The sequence below is a fragment of the Oncorhynchus tshawytscha genome, linkage group LG27, assembly GCF_018296145.1.
Source record: "Oncorhynchus tshawytscha isolate Ot180627B linkage group LG27, Otsh_v2.0, whole genome shotgun sequence".
Taxonomy (NCBI): Eukaryota; Metazoa; Chordata; class Actinopteri; order Salmoniformes; family Salmonidae; genus Oncorhynchus; species Oncorhynchus tshawytscha.
Genome location: NC_056455.1, coordinates 12,066,761 through 12,090,777, shown reverse-complemented (window position 1 = coordinate 12,090,777; position 24,017 = coordinate 12,066,761). Strand labels below are relative to the sequence as shown.

At 41.8% G+C, this 24,017-nt stretch overlaps 2 protein-coding genes across 2 annotated transcripts; one reads left to right on the top strand and one right to left on the bottom strand.

Moving 5' to 3' along the window:
• Positions 1–824: 824 nt before the first annotated feature.
• LOC112226100 (hemoglobin subunit beta) lies at positions 825–1,690 on the bottom strand. Its single transcript, XM_042307284.1, has 3 exons — positions 1,582–1,690; positions 1,128–1,350; positions 825–1,024 (listed from the first exon to the last, which is right to left on the bottom strand). The coding sequence occupies exons 1-3, from the start codon at positions 1,671–1,673 to the stop codon at positions 896–898; spliced, it is 444 nt and encodes a 147-aa protein (XP_042163218.1). The 5' UTR covers positions 1,674–1,690; the 3' UTR covers positions 825–895.
• Positions 1,691–2,785: 1,095 nt separating this feature from the next.
• On the top strand, positions 2,786–3,731 carry LOC112226102 (hemoglobin embryonic subunit alpha-like). Its single transcript, XM_024390335.2, has 3 exons — positions 2,786–3,010; positions 3,121–3,328; positions 3,515–3,731. The coding sequence occupies exons 1-3, from the start codon at positions 2,916–2,918 to the stop codon at positions 3,641–3,643; spliced, it is 432 nt and encodes a 143-aa protein (XP_024246103.1). The 5' UTR covers positions 2,786–2,915; the 3' UTR covers positions 3,644–3,731.
• Positions 3,732–24,017: the final 20,286 nt, after the last annotated feature.

Here is a 24,017-nt window from a genome sequence, read left to right as displayed (position 1 = left end):
TGCTGATCATGCTATAATTGATTGTTAATGCATTTTTATAAACAAATGTGGTTAATTTTCATAAAATTTGAAAAGTTACATGTTGCATTTATACATGATGTGAAATGAAATACACAGACAGTATATCTTGTTGAATTTCTTAAGATTATTGGTTGATTAATTCATTGATTTAATCATATTTTATGAATGACTTAAATAGATTCCTGTCTGAACACGTTTTTGTAAGGTTATGATGGTCCCACAGCTGGCCATGACAGGAGGTGCCTCTGATAAATGTGATTTGTATTGTATAGGGTCGTTTTCATCTGGTTAAACTCTCGACCATTCAACAATTCCTTGCCACACTAAGACATCAACCAAACATTGAATAACAGATCTGTTCTGAAAAGTTATGTTGAACCTTTATGAATGACGATTGCGTGTAATTAAACAGGAATTTATCATTGCAGCTCTGCGCTTATTTGACTCAATGTATCAATGCTGCATCTCTGGACACACGTTTGTCTTCATTATATGGTTCGATTCGCTCATGCACAGTAATGTAACATGTCAGTTTATTAATTGCCAAACATTGTTTGTCGTTATTTGCTAAATATTTGTATATTGCACATTATCCATATGTGGTTAATAAGGTTTTTGCGATATTCACACCCACAGCCAATCATATTACCATATTAGGCCTATTAATCTGCTATATGTGCCACCATATTGATGTTCAGGCATGAAAAAAAAGGCACAGATAAAAAATATTAATTCGCTGATTTTATTTGCTTTAGTAGAAGGAACAACATGTGCCTCTAAACAAATGATCAGCGCTTGTTGGTTCTCTGATGGTCGTCCGTCTCTGAGTGGAGGGGTTCTAGTGGTACTGTTTGCTCTAGTGGTACTGTTTGCTCTAGTGGTACTGTTTGCCAAGGGAGCTCACCACCACCGCCAGGAACTTCTGGAAAGCACGCTGGACGTCAGCGGTGAAGGCAGCACCCATTCTCGCAGCAACGACAATAGTAAGGCAGTCAGCCAGCAGCTGCAAAAGAAAGGAGCAAATGGACATGTAAGAAAACGCATTCTACCACACTATTTTAATAGATAGGCAAGTGCCTTGTGTGAAGTAGAACATTTAACTTTACCCGGAAGTTGTCGGGATCCACGCGCAGTTTCTCGGAGTGCAGCACGCTCAGCTCTGCGTAGGTGGCCTTGATGTCATCCATGTTCTTGACAGCCCGGTCCAGTCCATGCAGGACCGTCTTTCCGTGAGCGGCGACCATTGGGTTTCCCTGGATGGCAGCGGCGTTGTACAGGTTTCCGAAGTTACCAAAATACCTCTGGGTCCAGGGGTACACGACCAGACACCTGTAGAAATAATAAACAGTCAAGAATTGCAGAAACGTGACATCTGCGTACACACATATCTTATGGAAATCAATGTGTCATTTGGAGAGGTCAATTACGCGTTAATTACATGCATGTCTCAAATACGAATTCGTCTTGAAAATCATAATAACAAGCGCATACTAATATAATAACAATATAATAACATGACTATTTCCAATAATTTGTAGACCACAGTTTTAAACGCACTACCTGGAAAGAGCCGCGGGGCCTACGTCATCGTAGTCCATCTTCTCGAAGACGCTCTGGATGGTGGCGCGCTCAAAGTCTGTCCACTGAACCATGTTGCTGGCTGTTGAAGTTTCTTTCACAGAGTCTAACGAATCAAATACACTTGGTCTTAGTTTGAGGAGCGTTTTTAAAAGGATCGGGACGCTCCTCCCTAGAGACAGCTATGGGTGGGGTCAGGATAGTGGGCTGTTTAAGCCAAGAATCACATTTTACTGAGATAATAATATGAAGGTTTACTGTTGGCCATATATGTTTAAAAGCAATTTGACAATAATACACTGTCCTAAAATCCATTATGAAATCATTCATTTAAGTATTAGGTTACATAACAATTGTTACATTAACATGATTAGAAATATTAACAAAAATAAGCCCAAAATAGTGGGGAAATATACAATTCTCAACACACGCAAATACATGTGTAATATGCCTATTGCACATTAATTACACTTGGTGGGGATTTAATTACTTTGTCTGAGAAACATTTTTCAACTCTCTCTGTGTATGTCTATAGTCAGATAATAGTAAGATATAACTACGATATTAATATATTACTAAGATATATTAAATAGCCTACTAAGATATTACATCATTTTTATCCTTATACATTTCTAAACAAATGAATTGATATTTCACCTCTATGTTCATTCTGCGCTAGTAAGGTCTATTTTGTGGTAATGCACCTCTACTGTCAACTTTTCCATATTTCTGAATACAGGCTTCTATTTCTTACTTATGATACAGGCAATTTAGCTATTGACAATACAACTAGACGTATCTCTTTAATGGGTAAATACCATAAAGCCAGAGTGAGAAATAAATAAATAAACGAATATTGAAATATTATGAAATATTATGTATTGAAATAAAATATTGAAATGACCTTGTGAAAACTAGAAGCATTTAAAAATACTCAACACATCTCTAATACTAAATAACTTCGTAGACTTCAATGACTGTGATAATGACGTATTCTTTCATGTTTTTTATCCATCTCTACCCTGTGTGTTTTATGTTTGATATTGTGTGTTGCTCAGAAGGTGCTAACAATGTCTTTGTAAGTCTTGTATGGAGGATAGTACCAACTTGTGTTTTTGTCCAGTAAAATAAGCAAATAAATGAAATCACCTGTGAGGGATTGTGCCTTTTGAACATTAACAAAAGGCATGTCGTATCTTGTTTATCTTGGAGGTGGGTCTGTATTGGGTGGGGCTCGCGGCTCATATAAAAAGCCTTCGTTTGTAAGAGCTCATCACTGAACCTCTTCTACTCCAGCATCGTCTTTAACTACAACCATGAGTCTCACCGCTAAGGACAAGAAAATGGTCAAGGCCTTCTGGGCCAAGGTGGCCGGCAAGGCTGAGGACATCGGCTGTGATGCTCTGTCTAGGTAATGGCTGTCGTGCTGCTAATCTTGTAGCTGTTTTTGATGTAAACATGAATACTGTTTTTGGTGTTAGCGTTCCATCTTTCTCGACATGTATTTTTCTTCCGGTGCAGGATGCTGGTTGTGTACCCCCAGACCAAGACCTACTTCTCCCACTGGAAGGACCTGAGCCCCGGCTCTGCCCCAGTCAGGAAGCACGGTGGGACCATCATGGGAGGCATCAGTTTAGCCGTGGCCAGCATCGACGACATCAGCGCAGGTCTCCTCTCCCTCAGCGAGCTGCATGCCTTCCAGCTGCGTGTCGATCCTGCCAACTTCAAGGTCAGGACAGTCACAGCATTATTTATAATCATTTGTATACCGTTGACACCAAATCAAAATGTATAGTTAAAATGCATTTAAAATATATCGGGTACTCTTTACAGTAAAATGGACAAAATAGATTATTAAATAAAATACCCGGTTAAAACATGTAGCGTAATAATTTCCATTCCTTTCGTCCTGTAGATCCTGTCCCACAACATCTTGGTGGTGCTGGCTGTCTTGTTCCCCAATGATTTCAACCCCGAGGCTCATGTGGCCATGGACAAGTTCCTGGCCGCGGTGGGCCGGGCTCTGTCTGAGAAGTACCGATAAGATGTGGACAGAAGGCATCAGACCAGACGGATTGCAGCATTGATCAGCACTGTGCTCAGCTCTGTATTGTTCTAAAATATAATTAAATGTTCAAACGCGCAAAATTACGTTTTTTGGTCTTTACTTTGGTTTTGAATGAGTTGTGTTGTAGAGCACATGACCTGATATGATTAAATATGTTGCTTTTTGCAAGTCTGAAAGACATCAGAACGCAAAAAGGTATTCATAATGAAAATGGAGACGATATGCAAAACATTTCCACTAAAAGCGGTCCTCAGAGAACTTAGCAGTAAAAGTTTAAAAAGTGAAAAAACTAAATCAGAGAAGGGGAACAAAGTTGAAATTGTAGCCTATAGATTAATCAAACGGCTCGCTTAGAACTTGCTATTGATAAACAAGATTGAACAAACTATTTGACATAAGACCACATAAACAATTGAAAAAACGATTTGATATAACAAAATAATATATATTACATAATTAGGCTAATTAAGGACTATATATATATATATATATATATATATATATATATATATATATACATACATACATGTATATATATATATATATATATATATATATATATATATATATATATATATATATATATATATATATATATATATATATATATATATATTATGAATGGATTGATAGTATTTATTAATACAATTTCCTAAACTCAAAGTTGGCAAGGACAGGAGCTTCCTCTGATAAATGTATTTTGTATTTTATAGAGTACTTTTGTCTAATCTAATTTATTGTTATTAATTTAAAAAATGATCTCATGTTGATCTGGTTAAAGCTAGAATCCTTGAAACAATAAGAAAGCAGTCATTGTCTGTTTTGGTAAAAAGATGAGGGATGGGCCTGGAGAAATGTGGCCACTCTCAAAATCATAGACAGAGAGCTATGGATGCAAGGACTGACTATCCATTATATCAAAAATCATAGTTTTAACCATGTTTTGAGGCTATACAGTGTCTGTTTACATTTAATTTGTTTGCAAACAGAGTAAAAGAGTAAAACAAACTTAGGCCTATATGTTGGGTTCTGATGAGATACGACAGCTGAACTGAGCTCATGAGGCATTTACAAGTTCAATTCTTTAAGAATCAATGGGTATATATTATTAATTCCCAAAATCGTTGTAGCAACTAGGGAGTCTAGGTTTAAACTCTCGATCACTCAACAATTTCTTGCAACACTAATACATGAACATGACATTGAATACCAGATCTGTTATGAAAAGTTATCTTGAACGTTTATGAATTAGATGATTGTGTGTTTAAACAGGGATTAATCATTGCAGTCCTGAAATCATTTTTGTAATTGTATTTATTTATTAGGTTGTATTTATTAGTTGCATTGGTTAGTTTATGCACAGCTAATGTAAAATGTCAGTGTGGTTAATTGGAAAATATTTGAGTTATTTGCTAAATATTTGTATATATTGCACATGATCAATGTCTGATTATCAAGGTAGCAATATTCACACTTAGTTCATAATGCAGTAGTCTACCATATGTGCCACCATATTGATGTTCATGCAAGAAAAATAAGGCACAGATAAAAAATAGTAATTTGCGGAAGATTTTATTTGCTTTAGTAGAAGGAACAACATCTGCCTCTAAACAAATAATCAGTGCTTGTTGGTCCTCTGATGGTCGGCCATCTCTGAGTGGAGGGGTTCTAGTGGTACTGTTTGCTCCCGGTCCAGTCCGTGCAGGACGGTCTTTCCGTGAGCGGCGACCATTGGGTTTCCCCGGATGCGGCGTTGTACAGGTTTCCGAAGTTACCAAAATACCTCTGGGTCCAGGGGTACACGACCAGACACCTGTAGAAATCATAAACGTGATATATGCATACACTGATATATGTATGTGATATATGCATACACTCAACGCACAGAAATAAATGATTTTGACGTTTGGAGATGTCCATAAGGCGTAAATTACGCGCTTATGTCAAATAATAACCCGTCTTGAAAACCGTTAACAATAATTTGTAGGCAACCGTGTTTAAGACACCATAACGCTGACATCAAATAGGGTATAAAGGGTAGCCTACCTGGAAAGAGCCGCGGGGCCTACGTCATCGTAGTTCATCTTTGAGAAGACGCTTTGGATTGTGGCGCGCTCAAAGTCTGTCCACTCAACCATGTTGCTGGCTATGAGGTTGCTATGACAGTGTTCTTAATTGAGGTTAAGGAATCCTGTGCGCTTAGACTTTGTTTGAGCAGCGTTTTTAAAGTACACTCCTCCCTAAAGACAGCGATGAGTTGGGTCATGTTAGTAGGCTGTAAAGCCAAGCGTCACAAATTTTACTGAGATAATATAATGTGAATGGAAAGGTTTACAGTTGACCAAATGATTGGCACCCATTTTTCTTACTTACTCTGCATTGTTGGGAAAGGGCTCGTCAGTAAGCATTTCTCGGTAAAGTTAACACTTGTTATAGTCTGCGCATGTGACAAATACAATTTGCACAAAATACTGTATAAAATAAATAATAAAAAATACTGAGCGACATTGTATGCTAAAGAAAAATGGGACAATTATATTATTTTATAGGCCTACTAACATTCAAAATTCATCACGCACTCGCACATCTGAGCTATCTCTAGTTCACGAAGGCTCTGAGGCCGATACGTAAAGCTTAATACAGAGCAGTGATAGTAGAGCAGTATACAGGTTTCTTATTTTTTTTCCTCATCTTATAGGCCTACTAATATAATTGCTCAGAGAAAGAGTACACAAGTAATAAAACAATATAAAAATCTAGGGCTCAAAATGATTGGCATCCCTGTTTTCAGTACCCCAGCACCCTCCCCATCCGAGGATAGCGACAATTAGCCTTTTTCTCAAATGTTTAATGAGATTGGAAAACACATTGGGATGGATCTTAGACCCTTCCTCCATATAGAATATTTCCAGATCATTTGATATCATTCATCTGATCTTATGGACTGGACTGCCCTCTTTAATTCAAACCAGATGTTTTCAATGGGGTTCAAGTCCCGAGACTGATATTGATTTGTTTAGTTTTTTGGTCAATTTACCATTTCTTTGTGGATTTTGATGTGTGCTTGGGGTTATTGTCTTGCTTTAAGATCCACTTGTGGCCAAATTTCAACCTCTTGGCAGAAGCAACCAGGTTTTTGGCTAAAATGTCTTAGTACATGGTAAAGTTCATTGTACCGATGACTTTAACAATGACCCAAGTACCACACTCACTTGAATACGATTTAACTCATAGCAAGATATCGTTATAGACCGCAAACTGGCAAGGAGGATTTGGAGTTAGGCATATTCTCTTCCTTTATTGATTGTGCCTATTGGGCCTGTAGGGTGTAGGCCTATGGATATTTAAGAACACTCTAATTTCAATAAAGGACGATTACAGGCTACTAAAGTAAGTTCGTGGGCAAGTGCAAACTGACAATAATGATCCTCAAAAGCCAATACGACACGTTTCATGTTTCTCATAGGCCCAATAAGTTCTATATTAGTAGAGTTGTAATATGGTCAGAAATGTGTACAATACAGCCACGCATCAAGGCGAAATTAGTTCTTCCTATTACAAATCTAGTAGCGCCCTCTGCTGTTACTATCTGGAACTTTGTGGCGCTTTCTTTTTATTGGAAGCGGTTCTTGGATCATTTCCCCCCTCAATCAAATCTCCAGCAGAGGGCACTCTCACACTTTCATATAAAAGATACCTAAGCATATCATGGAGTTATCAGAGGTACACACATAGATATAGATAGAGGAATCTTCTTCATATCTGTGCTATTTTAGCGTCTGTGACAGCAGCGCCATTGAGGCTACAGCCCATAGGAATCCCCACCCAGTTGACGACTTTGACTAGGCCTACTTTAAAATGGCAGAAGCATGGTGGAAGCCCTCAATGGCGCTGCCCATACTTAAACGTCCTGTTGGCAACTAGAGGCCTCTATCATTATCTATGGGCACACCGGAAAACTCAGAGAACGTACAGTATGAGATCTCACGTTCATGTCGTGGAGCTTCCGTAGGCCGGATATGGAACAGAGGATCAAGCCAAACCAGTGTGGTCCATGGAGGTACTGCGGGGTCCGCAGACATATCACCAAATCAGTATTTCTAACAACAGATTAAACTCATTTTGGCCAAGGGATCCGTGGAATAGGTTTTAGAGTGTGTAATACAATACAATACAAACAATAGAATACAATGTAATATTATTAATATACAGTGTTTGTTCTTAAAGGGAAACTACATAATTATGAGTGACGAGAGGGTGTGTCAGACATAATTATGGGCTATAGCTGAATTTATTTCATTTTTGCACCTGGGAGAGTTCAACCAATGATGTCATTGGTTGTTTGAGCCTGCTGTCTGATCTAAAAATGAATGGAGTCATGTTCTGTAGCAATTATTGTGGACTTGGTGTTTAGCCGATTGCAGATCACGCAATCCCTCTAGCAGATATGGTTGTCCTTGTTCAATAGAGCCTTCGGACTTGTCTCAATGATGTTCATATGCACAAGTTGCAATCAAGTGAAGGATCAATTCATCACACAGGCTACCAGCAGCATGGTTACCTAGACTATTGAACAAAAACCGGCACCTCAACATTTAAAAAAGGACATGAAAAGTGTTTTGTAAATACAATAAATTAACTAACCTCAAATTATCATGTTGAAATCTATGGGATGTAATTTTCCATTAGGTTGCTGTTATTAGTTATGTGGACTTGGAATGATTAGCTCTAATATTGCTCAGACGTTTGGACACACCTACTCATTCAAGGATTTTTGTTATTTTTTACTATTTTCTACATTGTAGGATAATAGTGAAAAAATCTCAACTACGAAGTATTATCATGTAGTAACCAAAAAGGTGTTAAACAAATCAAAATATATTTGATATTCTTCAAAGTAGCCACCCTTTGCCTTGATGACAGCTTTGCACACTCTTGGCATTCTCTCAACCAGCTTCACCTGGAATGCTTTTGCAACAAGCTTGAAGGAGTTCCCACATATGCTGAGCACTCGTTAACTGCTTGTTAACGTCATCGATACACTTATTGAGCACTCGTTAACTGCTCGTTAACGTCATCTATACACTTATGGATGAAGCCAGTGACTGATGTGGTGTACTCCTCAATGCCAACGGAGGAATCCCGGAACATATTCCAGTCTGTGTTAGCAAAACAGTCCTGTAGATTGGTATCTGCTTCATCTAATCACTTTTTTATTGACCGAGTCACTGGTATTCCTGCTTCATTTTTGCTTGTAAGCAGGAATCAGGAGGATAGAATTATGGTCAGATTTGCCAAATGGAGGGCGAGGGTGTGTGGTTTTGTTTCTATCCTAACCTTTTTAGGATATTGACATTTGGTGAGTGTTGCAGTATTCCAATCGCCTATATATATATCCACTGCTCAAAAAAATAAAGGGAACACTTAAACAACACAATGTAACTCCAAGTCAATCACACTTCTGTGAAATCAAACTGTCCACTTAGGAAGCAACACTGATTGACAATAAATTTCACATGCTGTTGTGCAAATGGAATAGACAACCGGTGGAAATTATAGGCAATTAGCAAGACACCCCCAATAAAGGAGTGGTTCTGCAGGTGTTGACCACAGACCACTTCTCAGTTCCTATGCTTCCTGGATGATGTTTTGGTCACTTTTGAATGCTGGCGGTGCTTTCACTCTAGTGGTAGCATGAGACGGAGTCTACAACCCACACAAGTGGCTCAGGTAGTGCAGCTCATCCAGGATGGCACATCAACGCGAACTGAGGCAAGAAGGTTTGCTGTGTCTGTCAGCGTAGTGTCCAGAGCATGGAGGCGCTACTAAGAGACAGGCCAGTAACTCAGGAGACGTGGAGGAGGCCGTAGGAGGGCAACAACCCAGCAGCAGGACCGCTACCTCCGCCTTTGTGCAAGGAGGGGTAGGAGGAGCACTGCCAGAGCCCTGCAAAATGACCTCCAGCAGGCCACAAATGTGCATGTGTCTGCTCAAATGGTCAGAAACAGACTCCATGAGGGTGGTATGAGGGCCCGACGTCCACAGGTGGGGGTTGTGCTTACAGCCCAACACCGTGCAGGACGTTTGGCATTTGCCAGAGAACACCAAGATTGACAAATTCGCCACTGGCGCCCTGTGCTCTTCACAGATGAAAGCAGGTTCACACTGAGCAGACGTGACAGAACTATGACAGACGTGACAGAGTCTGGAGACGCCGTGGAGAACGTTCTGCTGCCTGCAACATCCTCCAGCATGACCGGTTTGGCGGTGGGTCAGTCATGGTGTGGGGTGACATTTCTTTGGGGGGCCGCACAGCCCTCCATGAGCTCGCCAGAGGGAGCCTGACTGCCATTAGGTACCGAGATGAGATCCTCAGACCCCTTGTGAGACCATATGCTGGTGCGGTTGGCCCTGGGTTCCTCCTAATGCAAGACAATGCTAGACCTCATGTGGCTGGAGTGTGTCAGCAGTTCCTACAAGAGGAAGGCATTGATGCTATGGACTGGCCCGCCCGTTCCCCAGACCTGAATCCAATTGAGCACATCTGGGACATCATGTCTCGCTCCATCCACCAATGCCACGTTGCACCACAGACTGTCCAGGAGTTGGCGGATGCTTTAGTCCAGGTCTGGGAGGAGAGCCCTTAGGAGACCATCCGCCACCTCATCAGGAGCATACCCAGGCGTTGTAGGGAGGTCATACAGGCACGTGGAGGCCACACACACTACTGAGCCTCATTTTGACTTGTTTTAAGGACATTACATCAAAGTTGGATCAGCCTGTAGTGTGGTTTTCCACTTTAATTTTGTGTGACTCCAAATCCAGACCTTCATGGATTGATAAATTTGATTTCCATTGATAATTTTTGTGTGATTTTGTTGTCAGCACATTCAACTAAAAGTATTTAATAAGAATATTTCATTCATTCAGATCTAGGATGTGTTATTTTAGTGTTCTCTTTATTTTTTTGAGCAGTGTATATATACTCTCAAACTGGGAACCTCCTCTAGGCCATTTTAATGCAGAATTTGTTTTCTTCTGGGGATTATGAAATACATAATTTCTTAACAGAAATCGATTTTTCTAAATAGGATCAAATGTACAACATACATTTCCTCAAATCTGCTATCAGCTAGCCTGCTATAAAAAATATAGCATAGCTGCATTTGACTTAGAAAGACATTACCTCACCAACATAAAAAAATCCTAGCTATATTCATATCCATAATAAAAAAGTTAATTTTGCAGTATTTGATTCTGGTGACAATAAAACATTCATTGAAATTGTTAATGGGTAAGGTCTTTCTGGTTTCATTCTAGAAAATGTCCATTACAATGTATGTAGTGTTGAGGATGTTGAGCTGATAGGCCTACTTTGTCACATATGTCGACGCTGGAGAGACGAAGCAGGTATGGTGAGTTACATTTAATAAACAACGGACATTGAACAAGATAGGAACAGCGTTAGCAAACAGAAAACAAAGACAAAAACACAATCAATGCAGCAGTGGGGAACACAGCAGGGAACTGACTAATATAGGGGAGGAAATAAACAGGTGATGAGTGAGTCCAGGTGAGTCCAATATCGCTGATGCGCGTGACGAGGGAAGGCAGGTGTGCGTGATGGATGGCAGGAGTGCGTGATGCAAGGCTCTCTGGCGCCCTCAAGCGTCAGGGGGAGGGAAGAGCGGGAACAAACGTGACATACAGTGGGGCAAAAAAAGTAGTTAGTCAGCCACCAATTGTCAAGTTCTCCCACTTAAAAAGATGAGAGGCCTGTAATTTTCATCATAGGTACACTTCAACTGTGACAGACAAAATGAGAAGAAAAAAATCCAGAAAATCACATTGTAGGATTTTTAATTAATTTATTTGCAAATTATGGTGGAAAATAAGTATTTGGTCACCTACAAACAAGCAATATTTCTGGCTTTCACAGACCTGTAACTTCGTCTTCGGACGGCCCCTAAGCCATAAGGGGACGCATCACAAGCCAACTTCACTGGCAGTTCAGGGTCGTAATGCATCAGGACCTGTTCAGATGTGATGAGCCGTTTTGCCTCAAGAAATGCATTTTCACACTGTTCTGTACACGGCCATGTCCTATTCTTTTCCAGGAGCTGATTTAGAGGCTGGAGTACTGCTGAAAGGTGTGGGAGGAATCTTCTGTAGTAATTGATCAGTCCCGTAAAAGATCTCACTTCTGTGATATTTTGTGGTCGTGCTGCCTGTACCACTGCCTCGATTTTGTCCTGTGTTTTGTGCAATCCATTGCGGTCGATTTCATGTCCACAGAAGACAATCTGGTTTTTGAAGAACTCACACTCACATTGTCAGGTACTGTTTGGAGCTCTCTTCAACCGGTAGCTGTAGGTAAAGCCCGTTTCAGATCGATTTTACTGAAGTGTTTCCCACCAGCTAGTGCAGCAAAGATGTCATCCAGACATGGCAGGGGGTATTGGTCCACATGCAACATTGAATTCACAGTTACCTTGAAGTCCCCACACATTCTAACAGACCCGTCTTTCTTCATAATAGGAACTATGGGTGTTGGCCCATTCGCTTCTGTCCACTTTCGTCAGGATCCCTGTATCCTGCAAGCGATCGATTTCCGCGTCCACCTTTGGTCTCAGGGAGTATGGAACAGATCTGGCTTTGCAGAATTTGTGGGTTGCATCATCTCTCAGTACAAGTTTTGCTGTGAAGCCTTTTACTGTTCCCATCTGATCACTGAACACTGTGTTGTATTTCTTCCGCAAGTGTTCCAGTGTTTGGTCTGTGCCTTTCTCTTTGGACTGGAATGTGTGGAGCATTTTCAAGTCACATCAGTTCAGCTTTATTTTTGAAAGCCATTCCCTGCCAAATAATGGGGGGGCAGTTCCAGGCACCACATACATCTGTAATTGCTGTGTTTGCCCCCATACCGCATTCTGACCTGCAACGCCCCAATTGGGCTCAATCTCTCTCCTGAGTAGTTCTTCAGCAACACATTTGTGTTCTTCAGCTTGATAGCCTTGAAGTGCTCATTGTAGACAGCAGTGGAAATTATAGACACTGCAGATCCTGTGTCCAGTTCCATTTTGAGGGGTTTGCCTTCGAAATCTGGTGTCACCCATATTATGCTACTGCTGGGAGAAGTCAATTTGTTTAACTCCATTGTACCAATTAATCGTTCATCTCAAATCAAATCAAATCAAATTTTATTTGTCACATACACATGGTTAGCAGATGTTAATGCGAGTGTAGCGAAATGCTTGTGCTTCTAGTTCCGACAGTGCAGTAATAACCAACAAGTAATCTAACTAACAATTCCAAAACTACTGTCTTATACACAGTGTAAGGGGATAAAGAATATGTACATAAGGATATATGAATGGGTGATGGTACAGAGCAGCATAGGCAAGATACAGTAGATGGTATCGAGTACAGTATATACATATGAGATGAGTATGTAAACAAAGTGGCATAGTTAAAGTGGCTAGTGATACATGTATTACATAAGGATGCAGTCGATGATATAGAGTACAGTATATACGTATGCATATGAGATGAATAATGTAGGGTAAGTAACATTATATAAGGTAGCATTGTTTAAAGTGGCTAGTGATATATTTACATCATTTCCCATCAATTCCCATTATTAAAGTGGCTGGAGTTGAGTCAGTGTCAGTGTCAGTGTGTTGGCAGCAGCCACTCAATGTTAATGGTGGCTGTTTAACAGTCTGATGGCCTTGAGATAGAAGCTGTTTTTCAGTCTCTCGGTCCCAGCTTTGATGCACCTGTACTGACCTCGCCTTCTGGATGATAGCGGGGTGAACAGGCAGTGGCTCGGGTGGTTGATGTCCTTGATGATCTTTATGGCCTTCCTGTAACATCGAGTGGTGTAGGTGTCCTGGAGGGCAGGTAGTTTGCCCCCGGTGATGCATTGTGCAGACCTCACTACCCTCTGGAGAGCCTTACGGTTGAGGGCGGAGCAGTTGCCGTACCAGGCGGTGATACAGCCCGCCAGGATGCTCTCGATTGTGCATCTGTAGAAGTTTGTGAGTGCTTTTGGTGACAAGCCGAATTTCTTCAGCCTCCTGAGGTTGAAGAGGCGCTGCTGCGCCTTCTTCATGATGCTGTCTGTGTGAGTGGACCAATTCAGTTTTTCTGTGATGTGTATGCCGAGGAACTTAAAACTTGCTACCCTCTCCACTACTGTTCCATCGATGTGGATAGGGGGGTGTTCCCTCAAGTCCACAATCATCTCCTTAGTTTTGTTGACGCTGAGTGTGAGGTTATTTTCCTGACACCACACTCCGAGGGCCCTCACCTCCTCCCTGTAGGCCGTCTCGTCGTTGTTGGTAATCAAGCCTACCACTGTTGTGTCGTCCGCAAACTTGATGATTGAGTTGGAGGCGTGCGTGGCCACGCAGTCGTGGGTGAACAGGGAGTACAGGAGAGGGCTCAGAACGCACCCTTGTGGGGCCCCAGTGTTGAGGATCAGCGGGGAGGAGATGTTGTTGCCTACCCTCACCACCTGGGGCGGCCCGTCAGGAAGTCCAGTACCCAGTTGCACAGGACGGGGTCGAGACCCAGGGTCTCGAGCTTGATGACGAGCTTGGAGGGTACTATGGTGTTGAATGCCGAGCTGTAGTCGATGAACAGCATTCTCACATAGGTATTCCTCTTGTCCAGATGGGTTAGGGCAGTGTGCAGTGTGGTTGAGATTGCATCGTCTGTGGACCTATTTGGGCGGTAAGCAAATTGGAGTGGGTCTAGGGTGTTAGGTAGGGTGAAGGTGATATGGTCCTTGACTAGTCTCTCAAAGCACTTCATGATGACGGAAGTGAGTGCTACGGGGCGGTAGTCGTTTAGCTCAGTTACCTTAGCTTTCTTGGGAACAGGAACAATGGTGGCCCTCTTGAAGCATGTGGGAACAGCAGACTGGTATAGGGATTGATTGAATATGTCCGTAAACACACCGGCCAGCTGGTCTGCGCATGCTCTGAGGGCGTGGCTGGGGATGCCGTCTGGGCCTGCAGCCTTGTGAGGGTTAACACGTTTAAATGTCTTACTCACCTCGGCTGCAGTGAAGGAGAGACCGCATGTTTTCGTTGCAGGCCGTGTCAGTGGCACTGTATTGTCCTCAAAGCGGGCAAAAAAGTTATTTAGTCTGCCTGGGAGCAAGACATCCTGGTCCGTGACTGGGCTGGATTTCTTCCTGTAGTCCGTGATTGACTGTAGACCCTGCCACATGCCTCTTGTGTCTGAGCCGTTGAATTGAGATTCTACTTTGTCTCTATACTGACACTTAGCTTGTTTGATAGCCTTGCGGAGGGAATAGCTGCACTGTTTGTATTCGGTCATGTTACCAGACACCTTGCCCTGATTAAAAGCAGTGGTTCGCGCTTTCAGTTTCATGCGAATGCTGCCATCAATCCACGGTTTCTGGTTAGGGAATGTTTTAATCGTTGCTATGGGAACGACATCTTCAACGCACGTTCTAATGAACTTGTACACCGAATCAGCGTATTCGTCAATTTTGTTATCTGACGCAATACGAAACATCTCCCAGTCCACGTGATGGAAGCAGTCTTGGAGTGTGGAGTCAGCTTGGTCAGACCAGCGTTGGACAGACCTCAGCGTGGGAGCCTCTTGTTTTAGTTTCTGTCTGTAGGCAGGGATCAACAAAATGGAGTCGTGGTCAGCTTTTCCGAAAGGGGGGCGGGGCAGGGCCTTATATGCGTCGCGGAAGTTAGAGTAACAATGATCCAAGGTCTTTCCACCCCTGGTTGCGCAATCGATATGCTGATAAAATTTAGGGAGTCTTGTTTTCAGATTAGCCTTGTTAAAATCCCCAGCTACAATGAATGCAGCCTCCAGATATATGGTTTCCAGTTTGCAGAGAGTTAAATAAAGTTTGTTCAGAGCCATCGATGTGTCTGCTTGGGGGGGGATATATACGGCTGTGATTATAATCGAAGAGAATTCTCTTGGTAGATAATGCGGTCTACATTTGATTGTGAGGAATTCTAAATCAGGTGAACAGAAGGATTTGAGTTCCTGTATGTTTCTTTCATCACACCATGTCACGTTAGCCATAAGGCATACGCCCCCGCCCCTCTTCTTACCAGAAAGATGTTTGTTTCTGTCGGCGCGATGCGCTGGCTGCACCGCCTCGGATAGCGTCTCTCCAGTGAGCCATGTTTCCGTGAAGCAAAGAACGTTACAGTCTCTGATGTCCCTCTGGAATGCTACCCTTGCTCGGATTTCATCAACCTTGTTGTCAAGAGACTGGACATTGGCAAGAAGAATGCTAGGGAGTGGTGCACTGTGTGCCCGTCTCCGGAGTCTGACCAGAAGACCGCCTCGTTTCCCTCTTTTTCGGAGTCGTTTTTTTGGGTCGCTGCTTGGAATCCACTCCGTTGTCCAGTTTGTAAGGCAGAACACAGGATCCGCGTCGCGAAAAACATATTCTTGGTCGTACTGATGGTGAGTTGACGCTGATCTTATATTCAGTAGTTCTTCTCAACTGTATGTAATGAAACCTGAGTTGCAAAGTAAAAGAAGTACTGACCTATCACAAACTCAAATCACTGCCACTGTTCTCTGCTAGTGCATTGACAGACCCTTTAATTTTTGCTCTGCATGCTCTTTGAATGTGCCCCCTTCTACTGCATTTGTGACAAATTTCGTCTTTAAAACGGCAGTCCTCTGCTCTGTGACCATCTCTGTCACACCGGTTGCATTTTTCGGCCACACGGGGGCGCTGTCGGCTGCGTGAAAACTTGTGCATGGAAGTTTGTGATAAGTCAGTACTTCTTTTACTTTGCAACTCAAATGCATCTTTAGTCGCGATTTCCATTGTCACAGCAATTTTAACAGCCTTTGCAAACGTGAGATCTGATTCTGTGAGCAAACGTTTTTGAATGTGTTCATGTTTCAGTCCACAAACAAATCTATCCCTTAATTTATCCTTTAATTTCATTTAGGTTCTCTCCAAACTGGCAATGTTCCGACAGTTTCTTCAACTCTGCTACATATGTACTAACACCCTCCCCCTCATTCTGATCTCTCTTGTGGAAACGAAAACGTATCGCGATGAGGAGTGGTTTAGGTGATAGGTGATTTTGCAATATCTCCACAATCTCTGTGAATGTTTTACTGGAGGGTTTCAGAGGGGCAGTCAGATCTCTTAGCAAACTGTACGTTTTTGGGCCAATTAAACTCAACAACGCTGGTACTCTGTTGTTATCAGCAATGTCGTTTGCAATGAAGTACTGTTCCAGTCGTTCAATGTAAGTTGCCCAGTTTTCTTGCATGTCATCAAACACATCTATTTTCCCGATGCTAGCCATTCTCTTTACCTCCGGCTCCACGTCACTGCTTGCTAGCTGTTGTGCTACAGGGTCAAAATCTTCCTCTCTTCCTACAAGCTCCATCTGCATTCGTGATGCACACTGCAGGTAATCATCCGCCTCGCCATTGTAGTGTTGTAGCTCTTATTACTTATTTATATAATAAGAAAGACTCTGAATACAAGAAATTGCACTGGAGCTTCACATTTACTAAAACGAGTTAGTACAGATTAACATAGAACAACACTGCGCATGACCAAGGGTGCTCCATCCTTAAAGAGGACATCAGTAATTAACAGAACATAACACCATATGTGGTTATTGTGTAGGTAGGTCTACTGTTACAATAATATTTTAAATAATCTATCAGCAAGTAGCCTCAGTAAATCAATGAAGCCAATAGTGTTTTCAGCTATATTGTTGTTGAGACGATGTAGGCCTTATGACATTTCTAAACAGTAAAAAATATGTCAAATGACTAGCCTATGAGAAAAGTGTAAAAATGTGTATTCGCATCAGTAGGCTAAATAACTGAAATGCATCAGTAAGGTATTGGAAAGTTCAGGAAAACATCAGGGAAGCTCATCGGGTAGTCTGTACAGTAGGCCTAATGTGTGTGCTTATAGAAGATCTGCGTTGCTTTCAATTACTAGACTAATGATCATGAGAACATTTCCCAGCCTAATTGTAACCAAATATCCAAACGCAGATCCAGTGAAAACAAAAATCTGACATTGATTTCTTGATTTATCAAGCTGACTTCCTTGTCTCAAAGCAGCTGTCCAATCAAAACGGTGTTGGAATTATCAGTTGACCACACATACCATCATGAAGCCTATTGTATAAAATAATTCTAGAATGTAGGCTACATACAACGCATCATCCAAACGGCATGATTGCCTATACCTACTGTAAGTGGCTAAAGGAAAATGTTATATTTTTTAAATAATAAAACACCAAATTAGGCCTACCTTATTATAAATTAGGCCATCATCACTGTCAATGATAATGATCATTCTTCAAGTTGCACAGGTGAAACGTCCATGCTGCATGCATGCCAACCATTTGATCCCAATCCGTTTCATGGGAATATGCATTTCGATTTTCTTGAATGATGTAAGTAAGGGTGGCTAACCGGCCTAACTAATCACATTTTAGAACAGACGGAGTAAACACAGCCACCACATGATAATTAAAAAAAAAAACATTTCAGCACAAACATCCTAAATTATCATAAGAAATTACATGGTGTTTTTGGTATGACAGTCTCACAATCAATTCGTGCAAATATGTACATAATGCATTTCAGCAAATTTCGTGCGTTTTTGTGCCTTTTTGGCTGGCTTAATTCGTGAGAAAAGACACGACTTTATGTGCTTCTTAATTCGTGCGAAAAGACACAAATTTAACCAGTAGGCTACACACAAGCCATTGCAACAACCATATAGACGCGATAGTTTATATTTCATTTTTGTTCTTCTTAATGACCAATTCAGCGTTATGAATATACAGAAATGTTGTCTTTGTTTAACCATGTTTTAAAATGTGTCGTTGTATATGTACTGTTTTAGACTTGCTGAACAGACATTTTGAGAAAATACGCACATTTACGTGCGACTTAATTCGTGTGAAATATTGTTTTGATAATGCCAATGCTGTTTTCTGTTCTTGATTTCGCTTAATACTTTGGATAGTGGTGCACTTGTAATCAGAAGGCCTTTTTGTCATGTAGGCAACAGTACACGATGTTCTTCATAACCCATTTCATATTTCGTGGAGCCTAAATTACACAATTTTCTTCATAATGCATGTATTACATGTTAAACAGGTTAATGTAAAATAATGAATTATGTTGGCTTACATTTATGGCACTTCCAAGGCCTTTCCATTATGATTATTACGGTCATGTCACTCATGTTATATACTTAGGCTACTGTAACGCGTTCAACCAGTTAGCAAGTCAAAAATGTCAGTTGCGCTCATTGCAGTCAGAAAACATATGTTGGCCGATCAAAACCCTTGCGGGTGATGTTGCTTTCTCTCCCCTACCCGATCCTCCCATGCGATCATTCTCTTTCCCGATAAGTGAAGTATGCAAATAAACCATGTGGTTGTAATCGCTAGTATTTCATGTTATGGAGATTGATGTATTGCTTTTTACGACATTTCTCAAACCACTATGCATTTTCACTGATCTTTCAAGGTTTTCAATCAAAATCTTAGCTATAGGCCTACTCAACAGTTTCTGCTAGCAAGCTAGCGAGCTAGGCTACCCTCTATGGAGTTTCGTGGTGGGCGCAGGGTTTTGTTCTGGGCAACATCTACACACCTGATTAAACTAGTTTGAGTGGTTAATTACTTTAATCCACATGTGTCAAACTACCATGGGAGGTCCGAGTGTCTGCAGGTTTTTGCTCCACCCTTGATTGATAAATGAAGGTCACACATGACTAAAGAACTCCCCTCACCTGGTTAGGTTGTCCAGGTGTTCATTGAAATGAAAAACCAGCAGACACTCGGCCCTCTGGGGAATGAGTTTGACACCCCTGCCTAATAGAGCTAGGTCAACTTGTCTTTGCAAAGTCTTTCTAAATTAGATAGTTTTAGATCTTGTGGAGAAAACAATTCCAAACAATGGATGAATTGGGACCACCAGACAGCAATGCACCCATCCACAGTGAATGTGTATCTATTCAATGGTCATCTTGTTATTCATCATTCTTGTACAACACCTGTAGTGTTTGTGATGTAATCCACTTACAGATTAAGTACATTTTAATGCTCAGTTACATTTTTAAAATTATAATAAGTATCCTACATATACAGCTGTGAAATACAATTCTAAACTTGTTCTATTCTCTTTACTTAGCAGCTCCAAATAAAGACCCTTCACACCTACCACCCTTCTCTTCAGACCACTCAGACCTACACCTACCACCCTTCTCTTCAGACCACTCAGACCTACACCTACCACCCTTCTCTTCAGACCACTCAGACCTACACCTACCACCCTTCTCTTCAGACCACTCAGACCTACACCTACCACCCTTCTCTTCAGACCACTCAGACCTACACCTACCACCCTTCTCTTCAGACCACTCAGACCTACACCTACCACCCTTCTCTTCAGACCACTCAGACCTACACCTACCACCCTTCTCTTCAGACCACTCAGACCTACACCTACCACCCTCTCTTCAGACCACTCAGACCTACACCTACCACCCTTCTCTTCAGACCACTCAGACCTACACCTACCACCCTTCTCTTCAGACCACTCAGACCTACACCTACCACCCTTCTCTTCAGACCACTCAGACCTACACCTACCACCCTTCTCTTTCAGACCACCCTTCTCTTCAGACCCTCAGACACCTACCACCCTTCTCTTCAGACCTACACCTACACCTACCACCCTTCTCTTCAGACCACTCAGACCTACACCTACCACTCTTCAGACCACTCAGACCTTCTCTTCAGACCACTCAGACCTACACCTACCACCCTTCTCTTCAGACCACTTCAGACCTACCACCTCAGACCACTCAGACCTACACCTTCTCTTCAGACCACTCAGACCTACACCTACCACCCTTCTCTTCAGACCACCCTTCTCTTCAGACCTACACCTACCACAGACCTTCTCTTCAGACCACTCAGACCTACACCTACCACCCTTCTCTTCAGACCACTCAGACCTACACCTACCACCCTTCTCTTCAGACCACTCAGACCTACCACACCTACCACCCTTCTCTTCAGACCTACACCTACCACCCTTCTCTTCAGACCACTCAGACCTACACCTACCACTCTTCTCTTCAGACCACTCAGACATACACCTACCACCCTTCTCTTCAGACCACTCAGACCTACACCTACCACCCTTCTCTTCAGACCACTCAGACCTACAGCTACCACCCTTCTCTTCAGACCACTCAGACCTACACCTACCACCTTCTCTTCAGACCACTCAGACCTACACCTACCACTCTTCTCTTCAGACCACTCAGACATACACCTACCACTCTTCTCTTCAGACCACTCAGACCTACACCTACCACCCTTCTCTTCAGACCACTCAGACCTACGGCTGACACCTTTAGTCTCTATCTCTCTCTCTCTTTCTTTCTATACATCCTCTTGATACAGATCTCTTGATCTATCCTCTGGCTGCATTTTAAGTAAGTGGAAACTTTCTCTTTTATTTCAGCTTTCTTCCCATTTCTTGGGCTTTCAAAAACAAACCAGGTTGTAGTTTTAAAATGCAAACCAACTGGAGGAGATTATTCAAAAATGGTATCTTAAAATAAGTAACCAAATCCCACTGGCCCAGGTATTGTTTCATCTGTCAACTAACGACACTCCTTGCACTGTGCACCTGAGGCTATGGCAGGTAGCCTACATCTAGGTTACAATAGTAGTCAACAGTTAGTATGACACATTACGTTACAGTGTGGCATGTTAAAGCCTCAGGCTTAGTTTTATTTTTTGATGTAACAGTATTTTTTTATTGGAATTTCACAATTTTCACGTATATTAAGAGATACAACAACAGAGACAAAGCAACAAAACAAACAGCACTCACTTACACATACCTGCGTATATATATATATATATATATATATATATATATATATATATATACCGTATATGTGTGTGGGCCAAAATACCAGCAACAGTGTGTGAAATCCTTGTGAAGACTTACAGAAAACGTTTGACCTCTGTCATTGCCAACAAAGGGTAAAAAACAAAGTATTGAGAGAAACTTTTGTTATTGACCAAATACTTATTTTCCACCATAATTTGCAAATAAATAAATTAAAAATCATACAATGTGATTTTCTGTATTTCTTTTTCTCCTTTTGTCTGTCATAGTTGAAGTGTACCAATGATAAATTACAGGCCTCTCTCATCTTTTTAAGTTGGAGAACTTGCACAATTGGTGGCTGATTGCACTTTGACCATTCAATATCCAGACTGAATCCTACTGTAAAAGTGGGGTGTAGTACCTTTTTCCATGTGTTGAACTCTCCCCTATCTCACCGAGCATAAACAAACGATATGAACCCTGAACTCGAACTATACTAAACCCAAAAATTAAACATGTATAGATCCAAAAGGGGTTTTTTCCACTAGCTAACATGCAGGGGATTTCAACTTTCCAATGTAGACTCTTAAGTCCGCATTGCCACTCAATAGCCTCATCCTTTATGTATGGAAATTAAAATCAATAGAAGAAGATTGAGGCTTTTCCACCTAAAACCAAGCCGGGGCACCAATATGGATTCACACACATCTCAGCCTGAGCTATAGCGGCAGTTACTTTAGCAAGAAAAATAATAAAGATACAAATATTACTGAACCGGAGTAGGTGAGAACTCACACCACTGTTTCATGATCAGATTCAACTAAAAATAAAAAAGTTATCCAATGCTGCGGAGGTGCAGCTTAAAGTTATTTACCCGAGAGAGTCAATAAACGCAGCAGCCTCTTCAGGTGTGTAGAGTTTTTTTAGGCGATCCGTTGACCATAGACTACGCACGGCCACGTTGAAGATTATCTTCATTCTCTTGAGTCGAGCCTTCGCCTCATCAAACGCTTTGCGTCTTCGTACAACCGCTGTGGAAAAATCATTGAAGAATGAGACCTTTGGACCTTTACGTTGACTACCATCAGAGCCGATGTTTCTAGCCGCATCCATGACGCGCTGCTTGTCGGTGAAGTTGTGGGACTTTATAACCACTGGCCATGGGCGCTGGTTGGGACTGGGTATCGGTGCTTGAGAGCGATGGGCTCTGTCCAGCTTCACACGACAAGCCTTAGTGTCCATTTTTGTAGGTAGCCAGGGATCCATTCCTCAAAGTTTTTTACTGAACGTGTCCCTTCAGAATTTTCCGGGAGTCCCACAACACGAATATTGCATCTGCGTCCTCGATTATCCAAGTCGTCAATGTGCTCCGCCATTTCGCGCACCTGTTTCTCAAGTGCTTTTATCTTAGTGTCAATAATGTAGTTGAAGCTTCCACTGTAGCAATTCTTCCTTCCGCCTCATCAACACGTTTGACAACAGTCTGTAGTTCAGCTGAATGGCCTGCTATTGCTTCCAAGACCGTTCTTATCTTAGCATTACTAAAGTGATCGATGCTATCAGTCATCTTTTGAATCATCAGGTCCATTGTGCCTGGATCCGCAATGGTGTTCGCTTCGCTAACGTTAGCTAGCTCCTCCTGCACATCTACAGGGATGGTGGTTTTGGTCGAGTTCTTAGCAGTTCTGTTGGGCATGTTGTCGGAGATTTTTGAGAAATAGCCGTCAAGACTCATTGTAGGATAACTTATTTAGCCAATTCTACCACTTTTCAAGCTAGGAGATTAATGTAAAAATATAAATTTACGAATACCACAGGAGCTCGCTGAAACACAGTGTTCTCTCTACGGCACCATTTTGTCCCCTCAGGCTTAGTTTTATTACCAGGCGAGGTCCATTATCAGATTTGAGTCATTGAAACCCATGTCACCTTCAAACACACACACAGCACTTCTTTAATGGGTTTGAGAAGGGTCTGGGCTTGATGCTTAATGCGAACTCAACGTCAGTTGACCAGTTAGTTGGCCAAACTGTCTTTATTAATTGCTATTGTTCGTATAGTTTTTATCTCACAATCTCTAGTTCTCCTTGTCAATTCAAGCCCATTGCCAGAGTGGACCTCCCTGGTGCATTCATCAGTCAAAGTGATGTGTATAGGGCTATTCTTTCTGACACTTTCGTATCCACCTTTCATGCAGAATGTCTCCTGGCTCCAGCCGTAAGCTGTGGCCTAGTTGTAACACATCAATAGGAGTAGCGTCAAAGAAGTGCCAGTTCTGTGGTGCAACAATACAGCTAAAGGTCAAGTTAGAGGCCCAAAAAAGGAAGGCAACAGATGAATGGGCAAATAAGACCATGAAACATGGAAGATTCTCTCCAAGATGGCGTAGCAGTAAGTTGTCCTGTCTCGTGTCCCTTGT